Source organism: Zalophus californianus, chromosome 9 (assembly GCF_009762305.2).
Source record: "Zalophus californianus isolate mZalCal1 chromosome 9, mZalCal1.pri.v2, whole genome shotgun sequence".
NCBI lineage: Eukaryota > Metazoa > Chordata > Mammalia > Carnivora > Otariidae > Zalophus > Zalophus californianus.
In genome coordinates, this window is record NC_045603.1 from 38,019,852 (window position 1) to 38,045,096 (window position 25,245).

A 25,245-nucleotide genomic window follows, 5' to 3' on the forward strand; every position below is an offset into this window, starting at 1 on the left:
AGCAATCATCGACTTTAGAAGAAAACTGTTACTCTATGTACACTATATACTATTCTGTTGAAAATGTTATGTATAGGGAGGGGGAAATGGAATTGGGAGGGCAAAAATGACACTTATTTTTTGTTCTATATGCTTTTTAAATCTAAGCACTATTTAGATATTTTATAATGAGCAAGCATTTATGTATTACCCTTATAATTTAAAAAAAATCCTCAATATTCCCAGAAAATATATAATCGTTTAAATTACATAGTGAATTTTTTCCTCTAAATAAGAGTAAAAATTTGGATGGATTGATATTTTCTTGCATCATTAACCAGATTAATTATAGTATATACCTGTTAGAAAAATTATCAATTAATTATTGGAATTATTACAATTAATAATGTATTAATTATTAATGTGACTAAGATACTGTTACTTAATTTTTTTTATTGTAGTAGAGGATAGATAACATAAAATTTACCATTTTAAGCATTCTTAAGTACACAACTCAGTCGGTGTTAAGCACATTCACAATGCTGTGTAACTGTCACCACCATCCATTTCCAGAACTTTTTCATCATCCCAAACAGATGTTCTCATTAAACAACTAATGAGACAATGTACCCATTAAATAATAACCACCCTTCTCTCTCTCCCTTGAGTCCCTGGTAACCACAATTCTACTTTCTGTCTCTATGAATTTACCCATTCTAGGTATCTCATGTAAGCAAAATCATAAAATAGTGTATTATTACCTACTTTTTTCTCTAATTTACAAACCAATTGTTGAAGAGACTCAGGTTGAGACTTATTTAGATTTATTATGTTAGAAAACAATCAAATCCACCTGTCCAGAAAAAACTCTGAATTCTAAACAACCTTGAGTTTTATTTCTTAAGAGTGTTAAATGCCAATGAAAATAAAGCAGAGAAAAACTTCAATTTATAGTTTTATTCTCTTAACCACGTTCAAAGAGCTAGTCAAAGGACAACGTGTGTAGCTGAAGTTTGTAAAAAACTGTCATACTTGGGTTGGTCACTTAATTTGATCTTTATTATAAAGTTCATTTTCTTTTATTCTTTACAACTCAAATCTAAAAATTTGCTTTTATGAAAAAAATTTAAATTATGGTAGTAGACTAATGCCAATTGTAATAATAAAGGATCGGATGTTTATCTGTAAAAATTCTTAAAATCCTACACACACACACACACACACACACACACACACACACACACACCCCTATCAATGAGGGGCCACGATTAAAAAAAAAAAAATTAAAGACTTTCCTCTGAGAGGCATAATCCAGTCAAGAGTTCAGGAAGATTCCCTTACCAGTAAGATACTTTCCCTTGCTTTAAGATACCTTCACTACTCATTTTATTTTTGCCATCTAACCTCTTAAAAAGCTAAAATTTGTTCCATTATGACCTGTAAAACATCTGAAAACTGGAAATTGGAGTGAAGCTACATTAACATCCTGCCAGAAAATAATCAACAGTATCATGATAATAAAAAGACCACACTGACTTTAAAGACCATTTCTAGTGTTCATATAAGGTTCTGAAAGTCTCTTCCTTACCTGCAGTGAACAATCATGGGTGTGGAGTCATGTGCTCTGCTTGCTCGAACCAATTTTACAAAGTGAACTAGAGGGGCACTGTTTTCCGGGACCCCATGCTCAGGCCAAGCAGTAAAGTTACACTGTCGAACAGTCATGTAATCTCCATGCTAGGTAACATGACAGATTAAAGAAGCATGATACGATTATTAAAGTACCACAATAAAGGTGTAAGGCAGCTGATGTCCTATCTTTTGAAGGTGCTCTTTTAAAAATAACTATTTACCAAACAGGAGAAACTATGTTTTTCATGATTTCCTGCAAAATAGATCTTCTATTATAGCTACAATAAAGCAAATTGCCTTCCAGTATGAATGGAAACAATAAAAAAGCTTGCAAACAGATGTTAATATAGAGTGTTTATATTGCTGCAAGGGACAGTTCTAGAAATTAATTTTACTTTTAGACATTTAGAGCATTCATATTTACTATTGTTTTCCCCTCCCTTGCCTTTTTTTACCCTTTCAATTTTCAGATCCCTGATGGTCCAATCTATTTGAACATCCTCCATTAGCTTCGTAATCACTATATCTCCAAAGACGGTAACTGGTTTGTTGTCCTCTGGCCAATACTGATGGCATCTGATCTGTATTCAGAGAACATCAACAGTCTTAAAAACCATTGTTATATTGATCTATATATCACAGTTATTTCTACTAAGTTAAAACTGCCTTACAGATGTCCAAATTATTGATGACTCACAGTATTAGCTGTAATTGTCACACATATATTAAGACAATTGTAAAATAACATCTTGTGAAAAGATTTTCAGATAACTTACCCGCCCTTTTTCAAAACACTGCGTTAGCATTACTAATGTTTTTGCTCTGGTTTCCCACACCATTCTCCAAAAATCCCCAACAGTTCCTGGTAATGGACCTTGAGTGGCAATAAATTCATTTGGACATAAGTAGCCCTAAAAGGATATAATTGCAACATTAAATCAACATTTACATATACAGTATTTTTTTAGTTTTTGAGCAACAGATAAAAATATACTAGTTGTAAAATATATAATACAATGTGGATTCACCCACAATCTCACTATCCAGAATGAAGTACCATTAATCTTTTGGTGATTTCTTTCAGTTTTAAAATATGTACATTTCTCCATTGAAATAATATTTATGAGTTTCTACTGTGTGCCAGGCACTGTCCTAGGAATTGGGGATTCATCACTGACAAAAGACACTAAAATACCCATTCTTGTTTATTTTATATTCTTTAGATTTATATAAATTAATATATTGATATTTATTTATTATATATTAGGGGAGATAGACATTAAGTCCATTAAGTCTGTTAAATAAGCAAATTACATAGAACTTTTAAAAATGGTAAGTGCTATGTGAGAGGGCTTTAGAAAATAGAATGTTCAGAAAAGAGTCACTGGTGATATCTTAGGAAAGCCTTGAAGAAGTAAGGGAGTGAGCTCTGTAGGTTTTGGGGGCAAGTGTTCCTGGTAGAAAGTCAAGTGTAACAACATTAAAGGAAAAATGTGTCTAGAATTTTCTATGAACACCAAATGGTTAGAGTGGAGCAAACGAGGAGGGGACAGTCATAGAAGATGACATAAGAATGAACAGAGGAGGGAGGGTTAGGGTGCTTTAGGTCCCAGGAGGTAATTACAAGATTTTGGTTTTTACTTGGGATGATCTAGAAACCTGTTGAAAGGTTTTGAACATATAGAGTATATGGTTTAACAATTTTACTCTGATTTCTATAAGAAGACCAGCCTTTTAACCAGGGTTAAAAGGTGAAAGGAGGAGAATAGCTCGAAGGTTTTTGCAATGATCAAACCAAGGGAGTAGTTTGGGTGATAATAGGTGGATGGTGAGAAGTGACAGAATCTGGATGTATTTTGAAGACAGAGTCAATAAAATTTGTTGATGGATTGGATATTGGGTATAAGAATCAGTAAAAATTTCAAAGGAAGATTGGGAAGACTTCGGGATATGCAGGTTTGAAGGGAAAATTAGGAATTCATTATGGACCTATTAAACTTGAAATCCTTGTTAGATATTCAAGTGGGAATATCATGAAGGCAATTGAGTATATGAGTTTGGAATTCAGGAAGAAATCCAAACTGGAAACATAAATTTGAAACTAATCATCACACAGATCTCAGTTAAAACACGAGAATGGATGAAATTATCAAGGAAATTAATTTGGAAAGAAACAGTAAATTCAAGGATTGGGCTCTAGATAATTCAAGTGTTTGGTTGTGGAGGAGAGGAGAAAACAGAAAACCAAAGGGAACTGAGATGAAAGAGTCAAAGCTGTAGATGGAAAACTGAGAGAATGATGTCCTGGATGCAAAATGAAGAAAGTGTTTCAAGGATGAGGACAATTAACAGGAATCAATTTATAAAATGTTTCTCCTGGTCATCTGCACTTCCCTTTCTCAGGGACTAAATGTCCTATGGTACTATAATATTCTATCAATGTGGGAACGATTCTGATACTTCTGATGCTATTACAGCTCATTTGCATCATGGCCTTTAATCTTTAATTTCTTTTTTTTATTTAAAGATTTTATTTATTTATTTGACAGAGAGAGACACAGAGAGAGAGGGAACACAAGCAGGGGGAGTGGGAGAGGGAGAAGCAGGCTCCTGGCTGAGCAGGGAGCCCGATGCGGGGCTCGATCCCAGGACCCTGGGACCATGACCTGAGCCGAAGGCAGACGCTTAACGACTGAGCCACCCAGGCGCCCCTAATCTTTAATTTTTAATTATGGTAAAAATCTCTCAGGTTAAAGTAGTTTCAGGCATCTCAAGTAGAGATAATTATGAGGGTTTGGTGCCTTTCTCTTGTCCCATTTGCATAATGTTTTTATTGCTAATTCTCTTGAAAACCTTTCTAAACTCATTTGTAAAGTTAGTGGCTGTTTACAAGGATGCAGTATCTCTTTCTCTCCCTACCGCTCTCCCACAGTCCATCCATCATCAAAATGTTCCAAGCTCCCTGTGAGTCCTAGCTACGGGAGCACAATTCACCAGGACAGCCACAGGCAGAGAGATAAAGATGTACTAATCTAGTTGCAGACCCTGGCCTGGAGTTTCCCAATCTTAAAGGATATCCCACAGATGTACTTAAAGTACATCACTTCTCCCTTTTCCTTTCCCCAGGACTTGAGTTCTTTGGCTTTTCCATCTGAGGACTAGTTATTTTGTTTTCTTCCCTATCTCCCATTATAGTTCTCCTCCCTTCTTCCTCTAGCACCCTGAGATGTTCCATTTGTACATGGCCTCTGTCTTTTGCTCCTGGAACAAGTGTTCATGAACTTTCCATGGCACCTCAGATGGAGGTGCCATGGAAAAAAACTGGGAAGGCAGAGGGAATTGATGCATCAGACTTTTCTTTCTGAGAAGCCTTCACTCTTCTGAGGGAAGACTGCCTGAATTTGGGGACAGCGAAGTGAGGGCCACTATGGTATCATGGCTTTCCTATCACCAATCTGTTCCTGGCATTCCAATCCAAGGAGATTTACCCAAGAGCTAAGAGCAACACTATACTTCCATTCCAAATCTGAAATCTGCCTTAACGTAGAGTGCTTTCCATCTGGGCCTGCTTACCGTGTAGCTCAGTAATGATTATGCATATCATTACATACGGGTCATAGTGACTCTGTTGTAAGATTTATTGTATTACAACATCACTTGATTATAGCAGGCCATATATATTCAGAATTCTTAGTTTATTGCTCATCCTGCATTATCATCTTCTTATGGCTGTTTCCCGACAACCTATAATATTTAGAGGGAGCACTGGGTGTTCATGAATATTCCTTTGTTCATGTAAATCTATGTGGTTTAGTTACACCTACTAAAACTGACAGTTTCCTTTCTAATCATATTCATACCCTATACTGTCACCCTATATCTGACTGAACATTAGAGAGAATGTGAGTTATTCTTTTGTACCTATTTATTAGTGAATAAAAATGGTACAAATCAATAGATCACTTATACAACCATTTGCCCTTGCCCTGTTCTATAGTATCACAAAACATGTGATCATTAGCACACTGATTAATTTAAATGCATATATGCATCATTCTGTAAATCAAAGTAGAACTTCAACATGCTATAGAGTTTAGGCTGCAATGAAAATTAGTAAGCACAATATTTCACCCAAATCGTTAGAGAAGAATTATATTTTCAAGGGAATCAATCATTTGATAAGTGACTAAAACATGTCACCACAATAGAAAATGTGTGTGGTTTTTCAAAATGGATTTAAAGTTCTTGCATAAAAATAGGCTGGAATTCAAAGAATGCTTTAACTTCTCCAAACCCTCCCTCATTTCCCCTATTAAGAAATCTTAAATTCTCCCTTTACGTATCCCTTTCACAATAAGACCCACTATATGATTGCAATTTTGAAGTCAATATCAACCAATATAGAATTTAGAAAGAAATGTTCCCCCTTAACAGGGGTCTCAAGGAGATGGGACACGGAACAAGTTACATTAATGGGGAAAGCATCACAGAAGCAGAGTCCCAGTGGGACCAAAGGGCAGGCCTGGGAGTGATGACCTACAAATAAGAAAAGAATATAGGGCTGTGGACACTAGAGGAAACCCTCAAGTGTCTATAGGGTCACCATGATAAGGATGGCTAACTTTGCTATATGTTAGAATTGAAGCCACTGGGTAAAAATATAAGGGAGCATATCTTGTTTTTAAGAAAACAACTGTATATTGGAGTTGTTCAGAGATACAATCATCTGCCTTAGGAGGAAGTAGGTGAAACAATGTCAAGAGAGGCTAACATCTAATTATCAGGATTGATTCAGAAACAGTTCCCAGGTGAATGGTTGAATTTAATGACCGTAAGGGCAAGGGCAATTCCACGTGTCAACCTCAGTGCAGATTGTGGGTGCATTTCAAGTTTCTATATACCTGAGATAGTGATGAGCATTGAGAGGGTAAGAGGGCCATATGGAAGGAGAGGGAGAGAGAGAGATCCCTAAAACACTTTGGTTTCATTTGATTTTTAATCTAATGCAGCAAGCATTTATTATCTATAATGTGCCAGATAGTACATTAGGCATGTCACAATTCATCCCGCGTTGGTTCATTTACGGTTTTTGAGCAGCTACAATGGAGTGCACATTCTACAGGTAACTGAGGATCAAAGAAGAACATGACATCATAGTCTCCTTCAAGGACTGAAAATCTAGATGGCAAGAAGAGAATAAAATTTTTATATTGTATAGACATAACTATTTGTCTTTTTCTTTGTAAGAGAGATTGACAGACATTGTCCTTGTGTACAAAGAATGTGTATAGTGGAAAGGCCTGAGGATATGAAGCTTGAAGTTATGTATCTTTCATTTATTAGTGAAATGATTGTTGGTAAATTGTAATCTCTATTAGGGGCCCCCATTTCCCCATCTATAAAATGGAGGTACCTAGTGTTGTTGCAAGGAATTGGCACATAAAATCCATAGAGTTTATAACAAATTTCTGATTTAAAATATTTGGAAGAGTAATATAATTGAAGTATTTATGCTTTATAAGAATATAAAACATAAAAAAATAACAACTTACAGAAACATAGCTGGCATTAATATAATCCGATCCTGGAATACTAGCATCAGCTATCAGCTTCACTCTATTATTATTATCTAGAGGAAAATATAAGACAGTAATCCTAATTCATTATTTAAATTGCTACTACTTGATTTTACTATAAAAGTAATACAAAGAAATTCATGATGTAACATCGAACATTACAGATGGTCGTAATTAAAGTAGAAGTTCCCTCTTATCCCATATTTCCACTACCCAGAGACAATGACTATTAATATGTTCTTGTATATATTTCTAGAATCGTCTATACAATTTCATAAAAATTAACCACAAATGGAGTGATACACATTCTTTTCTGCAATATTTTTCATTTACCTGTATCTTTCCATATATAATCATAACAAAAATGTCTAGTTCATTATTTTAAGCAGCCATATAGTATTTCGTTCTTTGAATAAAACATACTAATTTAATTCTTATGATGATTTCAATTCACCTCATTTTGTTATTGTGAAATGATAAATAAATATAACTAAACTTTTTGCATATATGTTGTAGTGTATTTGTAGAATACATTACCAGCAGTAAAATTCCCAAATCCTGTCATGCATTTCAAATTTCAAAAGATATTGCCAAACTCTTCTCTAATTATATCAATTCATACTCTGAACAAAAGTGTTTGAAAAGTGTTTGAACAATTCTGTTTCCTCTTACTTTCACTACCACAAGATATTTTAAACATTTTATTTAGTTCATGATATTTTGATAGATACAAATTGATGTCTCATAATACTTATTTTTATTTCCTTAAATCTGAAAGCAATTCAACTGAGCTTCTTTGCTTGTGTATCGGCCATTTTAAATACCTTTTTCATTAATGGCCATTTCATATTATACTATTTTTCTATTTTTAAAAAATATTTTATACAAAAAATATATCATGTTACATATTCAATACATACTTACATGTATTGAAATTTTCTTGTCATTTTTTGACCCTATCCATCAATGTAGCTAGCTATCCTGCCATACAGAAAATGTACATTTTTTTAATAATCAAAATTTGAATTATTTTTCTTCATGGCATCATGATGGTTTCTTGTGTCATTCACACAAAGGTGTCTGTCACACCAATGTTTTTATTTTTACAAATCTTACATTCATATTTTCTTCTAGAACTTTTAATGGTTTTTCTGCTTTTGTTTCAACTATTTCAATCTTTGATCCATTGGGATTTATTATTATTTTTTATAGAACCAGGTAAAGTCTATATTTTATTGTTTGTTTCTTTGTTGCCTTTTGGAACAATGAAGTCCCAGTTTGTTAACATTTCAAAATGTTCAAATATTAATATTCAAAATACCACTCTTATTATACACTAGGTTTCTCTGTGCATTTCTAAGCCTATTTCTGGACTATTTATTCATTTCCATTAATGTATCTGCCCACTCTCTAATACCAAACTTTTAATTATTATTCTTTTAAGATTTTATTTATTTTTTTGACAGAGAGAGAGAGAAAGTGAGGGAGGGAATACAAGCAGGGGGAGGGGGAGAGGGAGAAGCAGGCTTCCCGCTGAGAAGGGAGCCAGATGCAGGGCTGGATCCCAGGACCCTGGGATCATGACCTGAGCCGAAGGCAGACGCTTAACGACTGAGCTACCCAGGTGCCCCTAATTATTATTCTTTAGACTATTTTAAGATCTGGTAAAACTAGATGCCCCCTAACCATTATTTTTCTTCAAAAAGGGGGTTCAAATTATTTTTTTCCTGAGGATTTTTACCCAGTTAGTATTATGATGGTATTTCAATTGGAATGTCCAGTGCTAATTTTTTTTTTAAGATTTTATTTATTTATTTGACAGAGAGAGACACAGCGAAAGAGGGAACACAAGCAGGGAGAGTGGGAGAGGGAGAAGCAGGTCTCCCGCTGAGCAGGGAGCCCGATGCAGGGCTCCATCCCAGGACCCTGGGATCATGACCTGAGCCAAAGGCAGACACTCAACAACTGAGCCACCCAGGTGCCCCTCCAGTGCTAATTTTAGCTAAGCATGAAATGATATAAAATATCTATTCCTACATAATTATTTTGAAGTTTTGTTTTTTTTTTTAAATCTCATTGGGAAGGCACTGGTAGTGGAGGAAAATGGGTAAACGGGTGTGGGTTTGAATTCCAGATGATCTTTTTACCATATGAATGGCCTTAGGTGAATTCTTTAACTTCTCTGCTCCTTCATTACCTTACCTATAATATATAGTTATAATATTTATTTTGTAGAATCCTCTTGAGGAAAACTTACATGAAAGCTTATGGAACTTATAAAGCTGAACAAGACTTGATTCTAGAGGGGAGGGGGGTGGGAGGATGGGTTAGCCCGGTGATGGGTATTAAAGAGGGTACGTTCTGCATGGAGCACTGGGTGTTATACACAAACAATGAATCATGTAACACTATATCAAAAACTAATGATGTAATGTATGGTGATTAACATAATAAAATAAAATAAAAAAAAAACAACTTAAGCACATGTTACCTGTTAAATGACTTTGCTGTATTGTTAGTGATTCAAATGACCAGCCTGGTATGTTTAGAGATGGGGAATGTTTAAGCAAATTTATGCAAATGACTTACATCCCAAAGACTTGAATTTGGTATGATCTAACTACTTTAATGACATTGTGGCTAGTCCTGTAATTTAGGAAGGGAAGCCATTAGGCTTCTGTTCATGCGATATGCCTGCTTATTATTATCTGAGTCAACAGCAAGCTAAAACTTTTCTTCGTGGTGTTGGAACATTTCTGAAGGTCATAGTGTCCTGTCAAAGGGAGATTTGGAAATCTCTTCTGCAAGCATTTGCTGCTAATTCTAGTATCTTAAAGCCCTGTAAGCTAATATCTTCTAAAATGCACTGTGATATTTGAAATCCTACTTCCTACATTACTCAGGGGAAACAATGCACTCCACTAAGCTGTCTCAAGCTAAAATTCAGAGTCTATTAAAATGAATTCATTCTCTACGGGAGAAAAAAACGTTTCTTCAGCTTCACGGCTTCTCTGCAAGCACAGTGGGAGAATATATTTAGTTTAAACATTTCATTTGCTTGTACTGTGTGTGTGTGTGTGTGTGTGTGTGTGTGTGTGTGTGTGTGTGTGTGTGTGTGTGTGTGTGTGTGTGTGTGTGTGTGTGTGGCTGGGGTGTACTTGCCCACAGAGGTGGCTGTGAGTTTACAGCTTGCCTTCTCACTCAGGTTAGGGAAGTGGGCTTGCTATGTCCAGACTATAGTCCCTAAGGGCCTGTTATTAAATCTTATTCACCCATTGATTACTAACAATCATAAGAATTAACACTGAGAGCTTTCCATGTTCCAGTACTGGGCAGAGTGATTTACATAATTATTTCATCTAATCCTCACAATAACCCTATAAGGTGGGCACCACTGAATAATGTCCAGTCACTAAGGCAGTGAATAGGTACACAGGATTGTAGCCCAGGAAGTTTGATCAGTGCCCACACATTCCTAGCAATTTTACTATACAGCAGGGAGTACATTAGTTGAATTAATAAATTATTCTAATCACATTCTTGAAAAATAGAGAAATCTACCTAACAAAATTATCTTATAGGACCTCTAACTCTCTAAGAGTATAGTTAAGAAAAAGGTTTCCCTACAAATCCATTAAAGGATATTGAACATAGATGTAATATATTATTTGAAAAATTTCCATAAGTTTTCTGTACTGAAATCAAGAAGAAAGCAGAAAACAATTGGACATTATCCTTTTGACTGTAGCAAAGGTGAAAAATGCATGAAATGCCACTTATAATATCCCAAACATCCTTGATTTACAACATAGTTCCATCATCAACAATTATTTTTTGTCTTAGCCTCAGATTTGAAGAAACTGGGCAGTCAGACTTTTCAGCTCTTCTTGTTGTTTTAGGGTTATTTATTTTCATTGGCCACTCATATTCTCTTCCTATCCTATAAGTAATAAGCTATGTCGTCTGACTTTTCTTATACCCATGATGTGAACCTAGATAATAATGCACTGGGATCTTAATTAAAAAAAGACTGAAATGGCACATTTAAAAAATATCTTGCTGGGGCGCCTGGATGGCTCAGTCAGTTGGGTGTCTGACTTGATTTTGGCTCAGGTTATGGTTATAGGGTCGTGAGACTGAGGCCCGTGTTGTCCGGCTCCACACTCAGCGGGGTGTCTGCTGGAGATTCTCTCCCTCCCTCTCTCCCTGCCCCTCTTCCTGCTTGGTCTCTCTCTCTCTCTTTAAATCTTAAAAAGAGTATCTTACTAATGTCTCAAATTTTTATGTATTTTAAATTAGATACTCTTTGGTCTTTGGAAATAAGTTAGCCATATTTGGTTTGCTTATCTTATATATACTGATATAAATTACTTCAGCCAAATATATGATTGTAAATAAATATTAAATATTCCATAGTAACTGTCCTTTTTTAAAAAGATTATTTATTTATTTATTTTTGGGAGAGACAGATACAGAGAGAGAGAATGAGTGCAAGAGCGGGGGAGCGGCAGAGAGAGAAGCAGATTTCCCAGTGAGCAAGGAGCCTGATGCAGGGCAAGATCCCAGGACCCTGAGATCACGACCTGAGCTGAAGGCAGACACTTAGCCGACTGAGCCACCCAGGCACCCAGTAACTGTCTTTCAATCAGATTACAGTGTTTATTTTCACAGAAGAGCATTGAATAAGCATGAAGCAGACAGTACCGAAGAAATTTAGGTAGAGACAAATATAAAGACATGAGAATTTCCATATCTCTTAAACTTATGATACATCCAACCCAGGTTAACTCTCTGAAAAGGAAAACAAAAGGACCTATTGAGAAACTTCATGCCATAGAAACTTAGAGACTCAATACTAACATTCCTTACTTCTTACAATAGTGTCTGATTTGTCAACTTGCTCCTAAAGTCATTTACTTATGATTTGCTTTGTTCCAGAAGGGATTTTGGGTGATAAAAGCTATTTGCATTTTCATCCTATCCTAATTCTTGGGAATTAGCAGATTCCACTAGATTACTACTTCCTATATCATATTTCCCTAAATTTGTTTACTTCATGTCTCAGTTATCCTTGAGTTCTAGAATATCAGAATTTGGTCCATGTCCTCCTATCCACATCCTTTATGATTTTACACTCTGCGGTTTTATCCTTCTTCAAATCTGTGTCTTTCTAGGCAGAAGAGTTCAATTCTTAAGTAAGGAATTTTCCCAGTATAGTTTTGAAAACGCATAGAACATAGAAAAATGTATATTTATTAAAAATACTTTAAAACTAGGAGTATTTTAAAATTCTAGATTTTGAAACAATATTAATAATATTTCAGAATATCACAAATAGCATTTTCTTATCTCATAGTATAAAGTGTATGGAATCAAAATATAGATAGGAGGCACATTTGTTCAAAAAATGTAATATCAAATATATAGCTATTATGAACAGAAGAATGTTCTATTTTTCCTTTCACATCACTGCTAATTCTTTTTTTTTTTAAGATTTTATTTATTTATTTGACAGAGAGATAGAGAGCGAAGTAGGCAGAGGGACAGGGAGAAGCAGGCTCTCCGCTGAGCAGGGAGCCAGACGTGGGGCTCGATCCCAGCACCCCAGGATCATGACCTGAGCCGAAGGCAGCTGCTTAACCGACTGAGCCACCCAGGCACCCCGATCACTGCTAATTCTTAAAGTGATAATACAGTTTCTTTTCTTATTGATTGAAAAATGAAGTTTTGTCGACTATGGTGAGGCACCACCTGCCTCCTTTGAAAAACCACCCTGGTAAGCACACATTTACTTTGATCTTCAATGAATATTTTGCAATGCATCTGTTATATTCCATAAGAAAGCACAGCCCTAATTCTAAGGGAAATGAATGCACAAAGTTACATATTTCTCTTTTCATTTGAGAATTAGATCTGTAGGAAGATGTTAGAGAGGTTCATTACCTGGATTAAATTACAAAGCTAAGAAACTATTAGGTCTACAGTTTCTTGCACCTGCATAAGTGAACCTTGTATGAACAAGCTGAAAATCATGTACATTAACATTAATAAATATTAACAAAGCAAAAGAGATACAATTTGAAAATTACTGCTAATAAAGTGCATTATTGTAATTCAATTAATATTAATGGGTTTAAGAAATAATAAGGCTAAGATGCATTTGGTGCTCATTTTAAAACATTTTGCAGGTTGAAACCAGGGCACATACATGGTTTTATATTCGGAAAGCGGTTTTTTGCTCTGTTCCAAGGCAGATCGGCATCAGTTGAAGAAAGATCCTGAAGAAATTTTGGCAGTTCCTGTGGAATGAAGTCATTGCAGTTTAGATTTATTTCAGAGGTAAACAAGAAACTCTACTTAGGAAAAAACTATTCTTTATTCTAAACCCTTTTACTTTTAAATTGAAAACACCTTTATTCTAAACCCTTTTACTTTTAAATTGAAAACACCTCTAATAACTGCAGAAACAAGGTCAAATTAACAGCAATGAACTTATGTAAACGTTTACTGAAAATATCCTGAAAAAATTGGTCAGTTGGTCTATTGCTTTCTCTGGGATAACTTCTTTGTACTTTTAGAAGCTCTAAGATGTGGCAACCATGTTACTAATAACGTTTTTCCATACTTTACTAATGGTTTCATCAGGAACACACTGAGTATTATTTAATATTTTAATGTCCACTTAGTAGGGGAAGGGAGTTCGGTGATTTATTATTTGTTTTTTCTCCTCAGGCAGCGTGATTTCATGCCTATTAATTGGTACAACATTGGTCAGTTTAAGAAGATGCCAAAGGTCAATTCCTGTTCTCAGTAGGCATTGTTAAATCGATACTGGAATGCAAAGGTGTGATTAAGAATTATCAGACACAGATGAAGGGTCAAGGAGATCCATTATTGACATTTTGGTAAAAAATCATGATATTATCCATTCATCATTAAGAAAGTTGGTGCAAGAAAATGTGTTCATTATTTTGTTGAGCTGGTGATTTATATTTACAAAGTTTATGGTTTTTCATTTTAGAAATAAATCTCAACTTGCCAAATTCCTTAAAAAGTGTTAAAATTTGTTTTTACAATTTTTCAACATCATTATAAACTACTCCTTTTATTAGATAAGTCTTCCTTTCCCTCTTATTTTTCCTCAAAAAGAAAAAGCCAGACAGTCTTTTGCATGTGAGTATGTGCAGTGTAAGCATCTGAAATCTGGTGTACTGGCACAAAAGGCTTAGAAAAAAATTTGTTTAACCAAGTAGGGAATCCTAGAACCCTTTCCCTGTGTCAAGGTGTTGGGAGTATATGTCAGCATATTCATATAGATAAAGGAATAGGAGAGGAATAGAGGAGAAAACAAAGGTGAAATGGAAATCTCCTGAAAGGTGGTACTTTTTTTTCTGTAATTATTTCACATAGAAGTTTCCAATTATAGATTTAATGACTGTGGCCTTGATAATCAATACCCAATTACCAGGTTGACTGTTTGGATAGTAATGTCACACTTGCAACCTTTTTCTTACCAGGGGACAGAGGGCCTCCATCATCCTATTCAGTTCTTTCTCCTACTGTTTGTTCTTTTCAGTGGGATCATAGTTGAGTGAGACTGTTTTGCATCCTTATGCTTTTGCATTTCTTCTCACTCTCTGGGATACTCTTCCCCCTTTATTTACCCTTTAGTTTTCTGCTAGTCCAAAAGTTCATCTCAAACAACACCTTTTTGTGCAGTCTGTCAATCCTCACTTCTTTCTGCATATCTCTGTCATGATACAGTGTACTTACGCATTTTTTATGCATGTCTGCAGTTCTTATCATAGTATGAGCTTCTTTATGGTAGAAGTCATAGTCGTAATACATTGCTAATACTTGTGTCAGCCACTATTCTTAGTGTTACACACATTCAATCATTTTAGTGTTCAAAACTTAGTGAGATAAATACTATTATTGGTAAATACTATTATTTTACAAATGAGGATATGGAGGAACAGAGACTTTATATGATTTATCCAAAGTCACTTAGCTATTAAGCATTGAATTGATATATATCAATAAGCCAAATACAATGCCTACCATATAGTAGGAGCTTATAAATATTTAAGGTATAAGTGGTTATGATTCGAGTTTTAAAGTTTATCAAATATGCATTTATTTATTTAAATATAATTTTGCTTTAAAAAACTTAGTATAGCATTAGGATAAAAAACAATTAAAAAAATTCCTTACATGTATAGATATGTTTATATAATACATACATACAACCTATATATTTGTATTTAAAAAGTTCTTAAAACCATGATCTCCAAAGAAGTTCAACTAGAAATTTTCTCAATGTAATATATGTGAAAATGTTGTTGCTAATAAAACTTTTCATCTACTCAGTCATGCATAATGTAATTATATTCGCTCCTATTCTAGTGAAATTACACTTTTGCTTCTGAAAAATTGTGAGTTCTCGCTGTGTAAATGCTAAGAAAAGTTTTAGGGTACCATCTATTTTGTTAAGTCCAGGCCAATATTACTTAAGAAGCATAACCAAAGAGCTGTAGGAAATACCATTAATCTTCTCACATTTTGTTATTATTCCCTGAGAGGCTGAAATATTATAATCCTGAATTATTCAAGCCAATTGCTTAATTCTTTGTTTCATAGGTTCACACACTAAAAATTTCATGAAAAAAAAGAAATAAAGTTTTTGGTGACATTTAGAAATCCATATTACTTATATAATACAAAATAATCACGTAAGTTTGGAAAGATGCACACAAGTTTTAAAAATGTTTAGAGATCTGATATATACCTTATGCATTAATATAATTTGAATTTTATAGATATACAAAATGTTGAAAGCAATATAATTAATCTTAACTTTTAAGTAGTGTTAAAGTGGAAGGCTCTTAACTCAACATATTCTCCATAACGTGATAGTGTATTTATTTCACAGTAACTTAAAAATAGGTCACGTAAAACACAGGTATTTTTACTTTTAGATAGTTCTAGAAATAATATTTTTGTAGTTTCTGGAAATATCACGTTCTGTTCTCAGGTTCATCTATATCACTAACATAAACTAAGCAGGCAGATATAAAATGGAATTATTTGGTCTCTAAATCTAAAATAATTATTTAAATATAAAACCACAATTATGGTAAAGCCTAAATCTCACACACCAGCAAAAACCAATGAATACAACCTTCCAGACTTTCCAGACTCCCATGCACATCTGGATGAAAGAGCAGAGCAGAAATGGGGCCAGGCTGCCATTGCTGGGGAGGTCTGAAGAAGAGCACCCTTTCCTCACACAGTAGGTGAATAATTCTGTTCAGGTTGCACCAGAGGCCACCCCGTGTAACATTACTATCCAAACAATCAACCTGGTAATTGGGTATTGATTATCAAGGCCAGAGTCCTTCATGGCCTTGCATGCTTAAAATGGACATGAAATGTGACACATGAAACGACTGGAGGTCTGGCAATGTTGTGACAACTGCTAGTAACATACCAAAAATTCTTCTTGAAACTTTAGGTTGTTGTTTGTGCAAAGCTCTTCAACATGTTGCAGGAAGGACTTCTTGCTTACCGGCCTCCAAGCAAAGAGAGGTAGAAAATGGAATCACGTTAGATTGGCACTGGCTGTACAGTGAATAAGTCAAAGAACAACAGATATTTCAAAACCCGTAACCACACAGCCCTTTAAAGTCATTTTGCCATATTTACAAAATTAACTTTTCCCCTGTAAGTGTGCTTTCTTTGTATTCCTGGCACAAAATCCTTTCCATTTTTAAGTGACTTTATATGAATGATTTCACATTGTAAGGAAAAAAGTTTTTCAAGTAAATATAAGGGCATAAAGTTATCATTGAATCCTAAAGCACATAATACCTCTTTGTCATACAGAAAACATTTTATACATTACAAGGTTTTAGAAGATATAAAATATTGCAGTGACCTCATTCTCATAATGATATGGTTTTTAAACCCTAAGGAGTTTAAATATCCCCGTATTACTTCCCAAGCTAAAATACAGACATGCAGGCTTCACCCCAGAGAGAGAGAAAGCATTTCTCCAGTTACCATGCAATTAGTCATGCTTTTATGATTTATATCCAGCTTGGAGGTTTTTCTAGCAAACATACAAAAAAGGAACCACACATTAAGATTCATTGAATCCGTGAATCTAGCATTGACATTCAAAAAGAAGAAAAGATATTTAACAAACTTACTTGATGGATTTTCTATAACTAAGTAACCTGCAACAGAGATTGTGTTAAATGCGTGATAAGCTGAGGGGATAGGTCTTTCTGAAAGAGTTCTAGATTAAAATCAGATAAATATAATAAATCAGTAATGTATGATGTGCTATGCCTTTACCTGATATGCAATCATTATTTTAAATTCTATTTCATCTTTCTAAATTATATTATTTGGACTCAAGATGGCCAAATAATAACTTAGCTTCCCTCTCAAGCTAAGATACTCTTTTAATATTGTTAGGCCTTTGGGGTACTATGTTAAAAACAGGTCACTTTTTTATATATTGCATAGTATTTAGAGTCTAAGAGAGTTAATGTATATTTATTTATTTTATTTATTTATTCTTTTAAAGATTTATTTATTTATTTGAGAGAGCAAGAATGAGAGAGAGAGAGTACATGAGGGGGGGAGGGCCAGAGGGAAAAGCAGGCTCCTCGCCGAGCAGGGAGCTCAATGCGGGACTCGATCCTGGAACTCCGGGATCATGACCTGAGCCAAAGGCAGTGGCCCAACCAACTGAGCCACCCAGGCGCCCGAGTTAATGTATATTTAAAAAAATATTTTCTTTGTCCATAGAGAACGCTTAACCAGGGGGAGTGGATCTTTGAAAAATGACATCATATTGCCTAAGTTTTATTTCATGAGTGAGTTTTGATGAGTATATAACCATAAAAAATCACAATTCTTTCAGTTCCTTTAGACATATCTCCTGTGACATTTCATTGGTCAAGTTATTCATACTCTGAAAAAAACTGAAATAATTTTTAACAGCCAAATAGACTATGCAACACACACAAATTCAAAGATGGGAACATCTTTAATAACACATTTGTCATGCACAATCAATTAGCACTGCAAAACCACAAAAGGCACAAAGTATAATGAAATAAAATCAATAAAATAAAAATTTTTCAAAGTTTTAAATTTTAAGTATTATCAAGGATGATTTTACTGCATTCCTGAAGTGAATAATGTTTATAAGAGGATGTGGTTTTCAAAGTAAAGGACAAATGAAAGAAAATAATTAGATTGAAAAATGTGTCATAATGAATACTACGAAAATGGTTACAAAGGGGTGTGTTCAATGAAAAAAACATGAGTTAAAATGTTCATTTTATTACAATATAGAAATTGGTGAAAAATATGGGTGTGCAGAAGCAAGTACTACCAAGAAGAATGATAGAATTCTGGTTAATGCAATAGGTGTCCCCAAGGAGAAGGAGGTATCTCCCAGCTTCTCAGGGTATAACCTCATACAACATCCCATTATCAAACATGGAGTCACAATGATAAAACAGCAATGTTTGAGCAAAGTCTTGGTAGATGAACTTGTAAGCTTCCTACAATAACCTAGAATGATTCTGAGAAGGCAAGAGAGAAATTTTTAACTAAATGGATATGGAGATGGTTTGAATGGGCTACTGAATCAGAAGAATCCTTGATTTGGGGTTTGGGACAGGAAGATAGAGGATGTCTGAATTAGAGGCCCTGGAAATACTTCTGACATAGCAACAGATAAAGTGGGGACTGAGGCAACAATCAATCCCTGTTGGAAATAATTACCCTTCAGCAAAGACCAGCAAGAAAAAAATACAATCATGGGCTAGACCCATACCCGCCAAATACACTTAATGACTGATGCCCAGTGCTCTTATGCCATCATGTTCCTCAGAAACAGGAAAGGCGAGGGGGTTAGGTTGGGCAAATCCTAATTAACTGAACTTAAGATAGAAATATGAATATTTGAATTGGCAAGATCAATTTCCCTGCTACCACACAGAAATGGAAATTCTTGACTTGCGTGGATATCACTTTCATAACAACAGGGGATATTATTCAGTTTGTGATTGGTGAAATTCACACACACTACATCTGATTTAATGACAGGCTTATGGTCCACCTATTTGAGAAGAGTCAGACTGCCATCCTACAGTAGAAGGGTCTCTCTTTTCCTAGAGAATCCAAGATTATTTGAGGTGGTATTGGCAGAATATTTTTACTAGGCTATCTAGAATCTAAAGTAGGGCTGGCTTCTGGGCAGCAATCAATAAGGAATTTGAAGAATCAGAATACATTCATCAAATCCTCAAAAGACATTAAACATGAATAATCATATTAAAATATAAATGAACAAGAAATAGCTAAAGCACCATGTTACTATTCACATCCTTGCTCTTTTTCTCATTATGCTGTCTATTCTCATTTAGAAATTATAATTAATAAAAATAAATAAATATAAAAATATTAACAAAAACTAATAAAATATTTTTCTTTTGTCAATTTCTTTATAGTTTCACTGTAAACACTACAGAAAGTTGCTTTTTTTTACTATTATTTTATTTTGCATTTGAAAGATCTCTCTAAAGATACTAATTTTAAACTGTAACTGGGTAGCTATTGGATCCAGATGGATATTTGTGAAAACTTTCTGTACTATAAAATACGATGGCTTCAAATACCTGCTCCAACAATTACCAGCTACATTACCTTGAGCAAGTTACTTAATCTTTCTGTGCCTCAGTTCCTAATTTGGAAAATAGGGTAAGTATACGTAAATCAAGCTCATACATGTACAATGCTTAGAAACGCCCTTGGCTTTGGAAGCAATACATAAATATTAGTTAATATCATTAGTATTATAATTGCTATTCCTCCTTTATTTTGTAAAACTCAAGCTCCTTTTACCCATTTGTCCTACAATTCACACTGATACAAAGGAAGATAATTTTTTTCCAGAAGAATATCCTATCTTAATTTTATTCAAAACTGGGTAGATTACAATGTGCTAAATTAAGCAGCAAGATTTCCTATTTTATTCTTCTTAATCAGGGTCTCTAGCATAAAGAGTGGTCATAAATATCCAGACTTCAAATCCGAGTCTGGCTTTTCTAGTTCTCAATTTAAGATCCTAAATAAATCCTTAATACCATAAAGATTGTAATAATTCAGTTTTCACATTATCATGTGAAGGCATTCTCATCACACTGGCACTTTTAATGTTATTCCTTACAACTACCTTTCACATACCTTGTTTGTATTCCAGCAATTCTCTGGCATCTCTCCCTCTCGGTTTGTACCATTCTAGGTGTTTTCCCACAACCAGGTCCTACTGCTTCCTCAATAGCTGATTCAAATGTTAACTCTTTCATGGACCTTCCCTGTTCTATTATAGATAAAATAATTTCATGGAAATGAAATTTCTATGCACAAACCACTTTCCACCTTGTATTCTGGCTACATAAGCACATGTATTAAGGACACATGCATTGAGGTTCATGTGTACTCGAAGGCAGGGGCAGGATTAACACTGCCTTACTACAAGACCCTCATAACCTTATTCATAGTAGACAATGAATAAATCATTATTAAATATACAATTTTGGATGCATTCAGACTAAGATACACAGAAAGCTAAATGTAAGCACTGTGCTTATTAAGAGAGTATCTGAACTGAATGAATTTTCCACTAAAATAGTAAGCAATTGAGAATTTTCAGGAGCTTTAGATAAGTATGATCAATGATGTATCAATAAACACTATACGAGTCCAGGGTGTCTGGGTGGCTCAGTCGGTTAAACGTCTGCCTTCGGCTCAGGTCATGATCCCAGGGTCCTGGGATTGAGTCCCATATTGGGCTCCTTGCTCAGCAGGCGCAGGGAGCCTGCTTCTTCCTCTCCCGAACCCCCTGCTTGTGTTCTCTTTCTCTCTCTGTCAAATAAATAAAATCTTAAAAAACCCCAAAACACTATATGAGTCTAAACAAAGCCATATTAGATCCCCTAACATTAGAAAGTTAACAGGTGCTAGGAAATTAGATATATGAACAATAAAATCATCTTGCCTATCCAAGTAAAAAAAAGATAGACTTCAAAAAAAGAGTAAGATCTGTTTTGGATTTATTTTCATTTGTATCACTCTCTTTATCTAAACCCAGTCACTTTATGTAACCTATTCTTTACATTTGTATTTACATAATGTGAGAAATAAGACTTCTAAAGTCTAATTTTTATGTAATTTTCCAGTCTATGCCGATGTCACCAGTATGTGTGAACTGAAATTGAAATACGTATCTGGGTAGCTTAAATTGAGAGGACATTTTGGCAAATATTACCTAACTATTTCAAATAAAAGATTTTTTTGTTGTTGTCTGTAGTAGTTTTGATACTTAGCCTCATAATGTATGGGTATATTTTTCCTTTAGAATTGGCTGTATCTGGGGTGCTTGGGTGGTTCAGTAGGTTAAGCATCTGACTCTTGATTTTGGCTCACGTCATGATCTCAGGGTTGTGAGATCAAGACCCATGTCAGGCTCTGTGCTCAGTGGGGTGTCTGCCTGAGATAGTCTCTCTCTCTCCCTCTGCCGCACCTCTTCCCACTCTCTCTCTCTTTCTCTCAAATAAATAAATAAATTTTTTAAAAAGGGAATTGGCTGCGTTCTAAATTTTATTATAGGTTTCAAAGTTTTGTTTTTAAATAGGAAAAAAATTAATTTGGACAACTTATCCAGGGAATTAGAAAAGAAGGTGGGGCATAATACAAAAAAAAAAAAGCATTGACTTTTACTGATGAAGAAATTAAATTCTTTTAGGAAAAACTGTTTGATTAGATAAGTATAAAAAAACCTTACAGAAATTAATGTGCATGAAAGTCAACAATGTTATTTTTAGGAGCGCTATTTTCAAATTAAGTGATCTGTGAAGACACTCAAAGAAACTCATATAGAAAACTTTTTATTAACATTTTTAAAAACAATTTGTTACATGAAGAGCATTTTAGACTGGTATTTTATTCACTTACAATAGTGAAGGATACTGTCAAATCAAATTCAGGTCATTATTATATAAATCAATTTGGGAATTGTCCAGATTTCAATAAGAAAACTGACCACTTTCTAACAGAAAGGGCTAAACGCTTTTTATTCCATGAATCTTAGCTGTCTTAAATCCTATTCCCTTTTGTTGAAAAGGGTATTATTTCATGTCTGGGCTCATTTTTTAAAAGTCTATCAAAAACTTAAATTCCACTCAGATTACTCTTGATAGATTCAGAGAGGAACCATTTATTTATGTTGGCAGTGGTGATTGAAGACCATATTGTCACAAAGACTCAGCTTTCCCTCAAGGTCAATTAGTTGAAATCTATAGGGAATTAAAATATAGTCCAAATGGAGAGCCATGGATGATAGCCTATAGATGAGCAGCTTAAATCAGCATTACCAGTGGCACAGGACAAACTGAGAAATTTTGTGTTTTCTACTTCAGTTAGGTTAAAAAGCAAAGAACCTCAAATTTTATTGCATTTATTTAAAATATGTATTTGGCACACTGACATGTACTTCATATTCAAATAAAAATTTGTTAAGAATCTATCTTTCTGGTAAAACATATTAATTAATCCTTTCAAGTTTTATAAAATACTGAGTGTGAATTTTTAATTTCTATATTTCAATCAAGCCATTAATTGTTCCAACATTTACATCTACTTCTATAATGATATCCTATTACTTATCATTACTGTAATGCTTTCAAAGGTGTCTTCGGTTTTGTTCTTTCCTATTGTTTTATTTGTTCTAGGCTTTAAAATAGTATTCTTTCAGATCTTTCTTTCTTTCTTTCCTTTTAAGATTTTATTTATTTATTTGACAGAGAGGGTGAGAGGACACAAGCAGGGGGAACGGCAGGCAGAGGGAGAAGCAGGCTCCCCACTGAGAAGGGAGCCTGACGTGGGGCTCAATCCCAGGACCCTGGGGTCACGACCTGAGCCGAAGGCAGACACTTAACCGACTGAGCCACCCCGGTGCTCCATTTCCAGATATTTCTTCATTCTTTTACCATATCACCAATAATTTTTCTGTGGTCCCTAATATAAATTTAAAAAGTTATCCTAACCAAGCCTCAAAAAGTTAAAAATAGAACTACCATATGATCCAGCAAGTCTACTTCTAGTAATATATTCACAGGAAATGAAAACACTAACCCAAAAAGACATCTGCACCCCCATGTTTATGGCAACATTATTTACAACAGCTATGACATGGAAGCAACCTAAGTGTCCATCAGTGGGTGAATGGATAAAGAGGTTGTGACATACACACACACACACACACACACACACACACACACACACACAAAGGAATATTATTTGACCACAAAAAGAGGAAATCCTACCATTTGCAACAACATGGATGGGCTTGAAGGCATTATGCTAAGTGAAATGAGTCAGACAGAAAAGGACAAATACTGTATGATCTCAATTATATGTGGAATCTAAAACACAAACAAACAAGCAAACACAAATTCATAGAGAAAGAAATCAGCTTTGTGGTTAGCAGAGGCAGAGGGCAGAGGGAGGGGGTATTGGAGGAAGGCAGATAAAAGGTATAAACTTCCAGTATTAAGGTAAATAAGTACTAGGGATGTAACGTACAACACAATGACTATGGTTAACACTGCTCTATGGTATATTTCAAAGTTGTTAAGAAAATAGATCCTAAGAGTTCTCATCAGAAGAACTTTTTTTTTTCATTTTTTCTTTTCTTCATTCTTTTCTTTTTGGATTTATATGAAAAAAATGTTAGCTGAATCTACTGTGGTAATTACTTCACAATATATGTAAATCAAACCATTATGCTATATACCTTAAACTTACACAGTGATGTATATCAGTTATTTCTCAATAAAACTGTAAAACAAAGTTGAAAAATATTATCCTGATAGCTGGTACTGTAGAGCTGACTCTAAAACTTCACCTTATAAGGTAAACATACCACCTCGATAAGTAAGTAACATAATATTTTTCTTATTTAATTAGAAAAACAATCAATTCATAAGTGCTGTCCTAAGTACTTTCTCAGTATATTTCCTGTAAAGACAAATAGGTTTAAAAGGAGCTTAGCTATTTGAAGGGCAACTCTTTGAAGGCAATGCCCCTTCCATTTTCATCACACAATTTCCAGTGCCCAGAACAGTGCTTGGCACTTGGTAGGGTCCGACTGACACTTCTTTTACCCAAATGAAGTAAAATGGACATTTAGATAAGGAAAAGCAACATTCTTGCTGATGTCAAAGAGGTATAAGAGAAGATACCCGAGGTGCAAGAGTTGAATTTTCATTATTACTAAGCCTCTCCACATTTGCACATTTGAAAACAAATTCCTGACAGATGTTTTATTTTGTCAACCACATATCCTAAATTACAGCCAGGGGCACAGGCTTAGCTATCTGGGCAAGAGGGCAGAAGGAGTAGAAGAGAAGGTGAAGAAACTGCTGAAAGCTGTGTGAAGAGTTGGGCACAGGCTCTAGGTGAGGATGGAATCTGAGGACACAGATGATGTGCTGTCATCTAAAAAGAAGTGCTTTGAGCCCGAACTATTAACTAGTGAGGCAGTTAGCACTTAATTTCCTCAGTTAGGGGTCAGAAGGTAACCTTGGAAAACTAAATTTGGAGGAAGACTACATCTACCTTAACAAATAGGATTTATGTACAGGTGTTCTATAAAGGTTCTAATGAATCCAAACCGTTAAGTTGAGCTCTATCAAAGTAAGATCTCTGACTAAACAGGGACACTACTGACTAATTCGAAGAGAGAAAATGTGGTGCTTGAGGAGAAACATGAGGTAAAAATGGAAGGATTTTTCTGAGGCATTAATGGCATAAAGCAAAAAAAAAAAAAAAGGAAAAGAATTCTGTTTAACGATGACAAAGAAAGATACTTGGCAGAGCTGCTCAACCAGACCCCTTGTGAGTCTGGAATGCTGAGAGGTCAGCTTTGAGTGCTGGTTGGAAATGGTTATTTTATGTGTGATGTGATCACTTA

At 34.7% G+C, this 25,245-nt stretch overlaps 1 protein-coding gene across 8 annotated transcripts in view; it reads right to left on the reverse strand.

Moving 5' to 3' along the window:
• PTPRQ (protein tyrosine phosphatase receptor type Q) overlaps nt 1-25,245 on the reverse strand; it is a 243,858-nt gene that overhangs the window by 9,078 nt on the left and 209,535 nt on the right. For all 8 annotated transcript variants that reach the window (XM_027595088.1, XM_027595090.1, XM_027595089.1 and 5 more), the window contains 6 exons: nt 16,678-16,759; nt 13,396-13,486; nt 7,164-7,240; nt 2,388-2,522; nt 2,067-2,192; nt 1,568-1,716 (listed from right to left, as the gene is read on the reverse strand). In XM_027595088.1, coding sequence (XP_027450889.1) covers nt 1,568-1,716; nt 2,067-2,192; nt 2,388-2,522; nt 7,164-7,240; nt 13,396-13,486; nt 16,678-16,759 — 660 coding nt within the window. The remainder of the gene's footprint in view (nt 1-1,567; nt 1,717-2,066; nt 2,193-2,387; nt 2,523-7,163; nt 7,241-13,395; nt 13,487-16,677; nt 16,760-25,245) is intronic.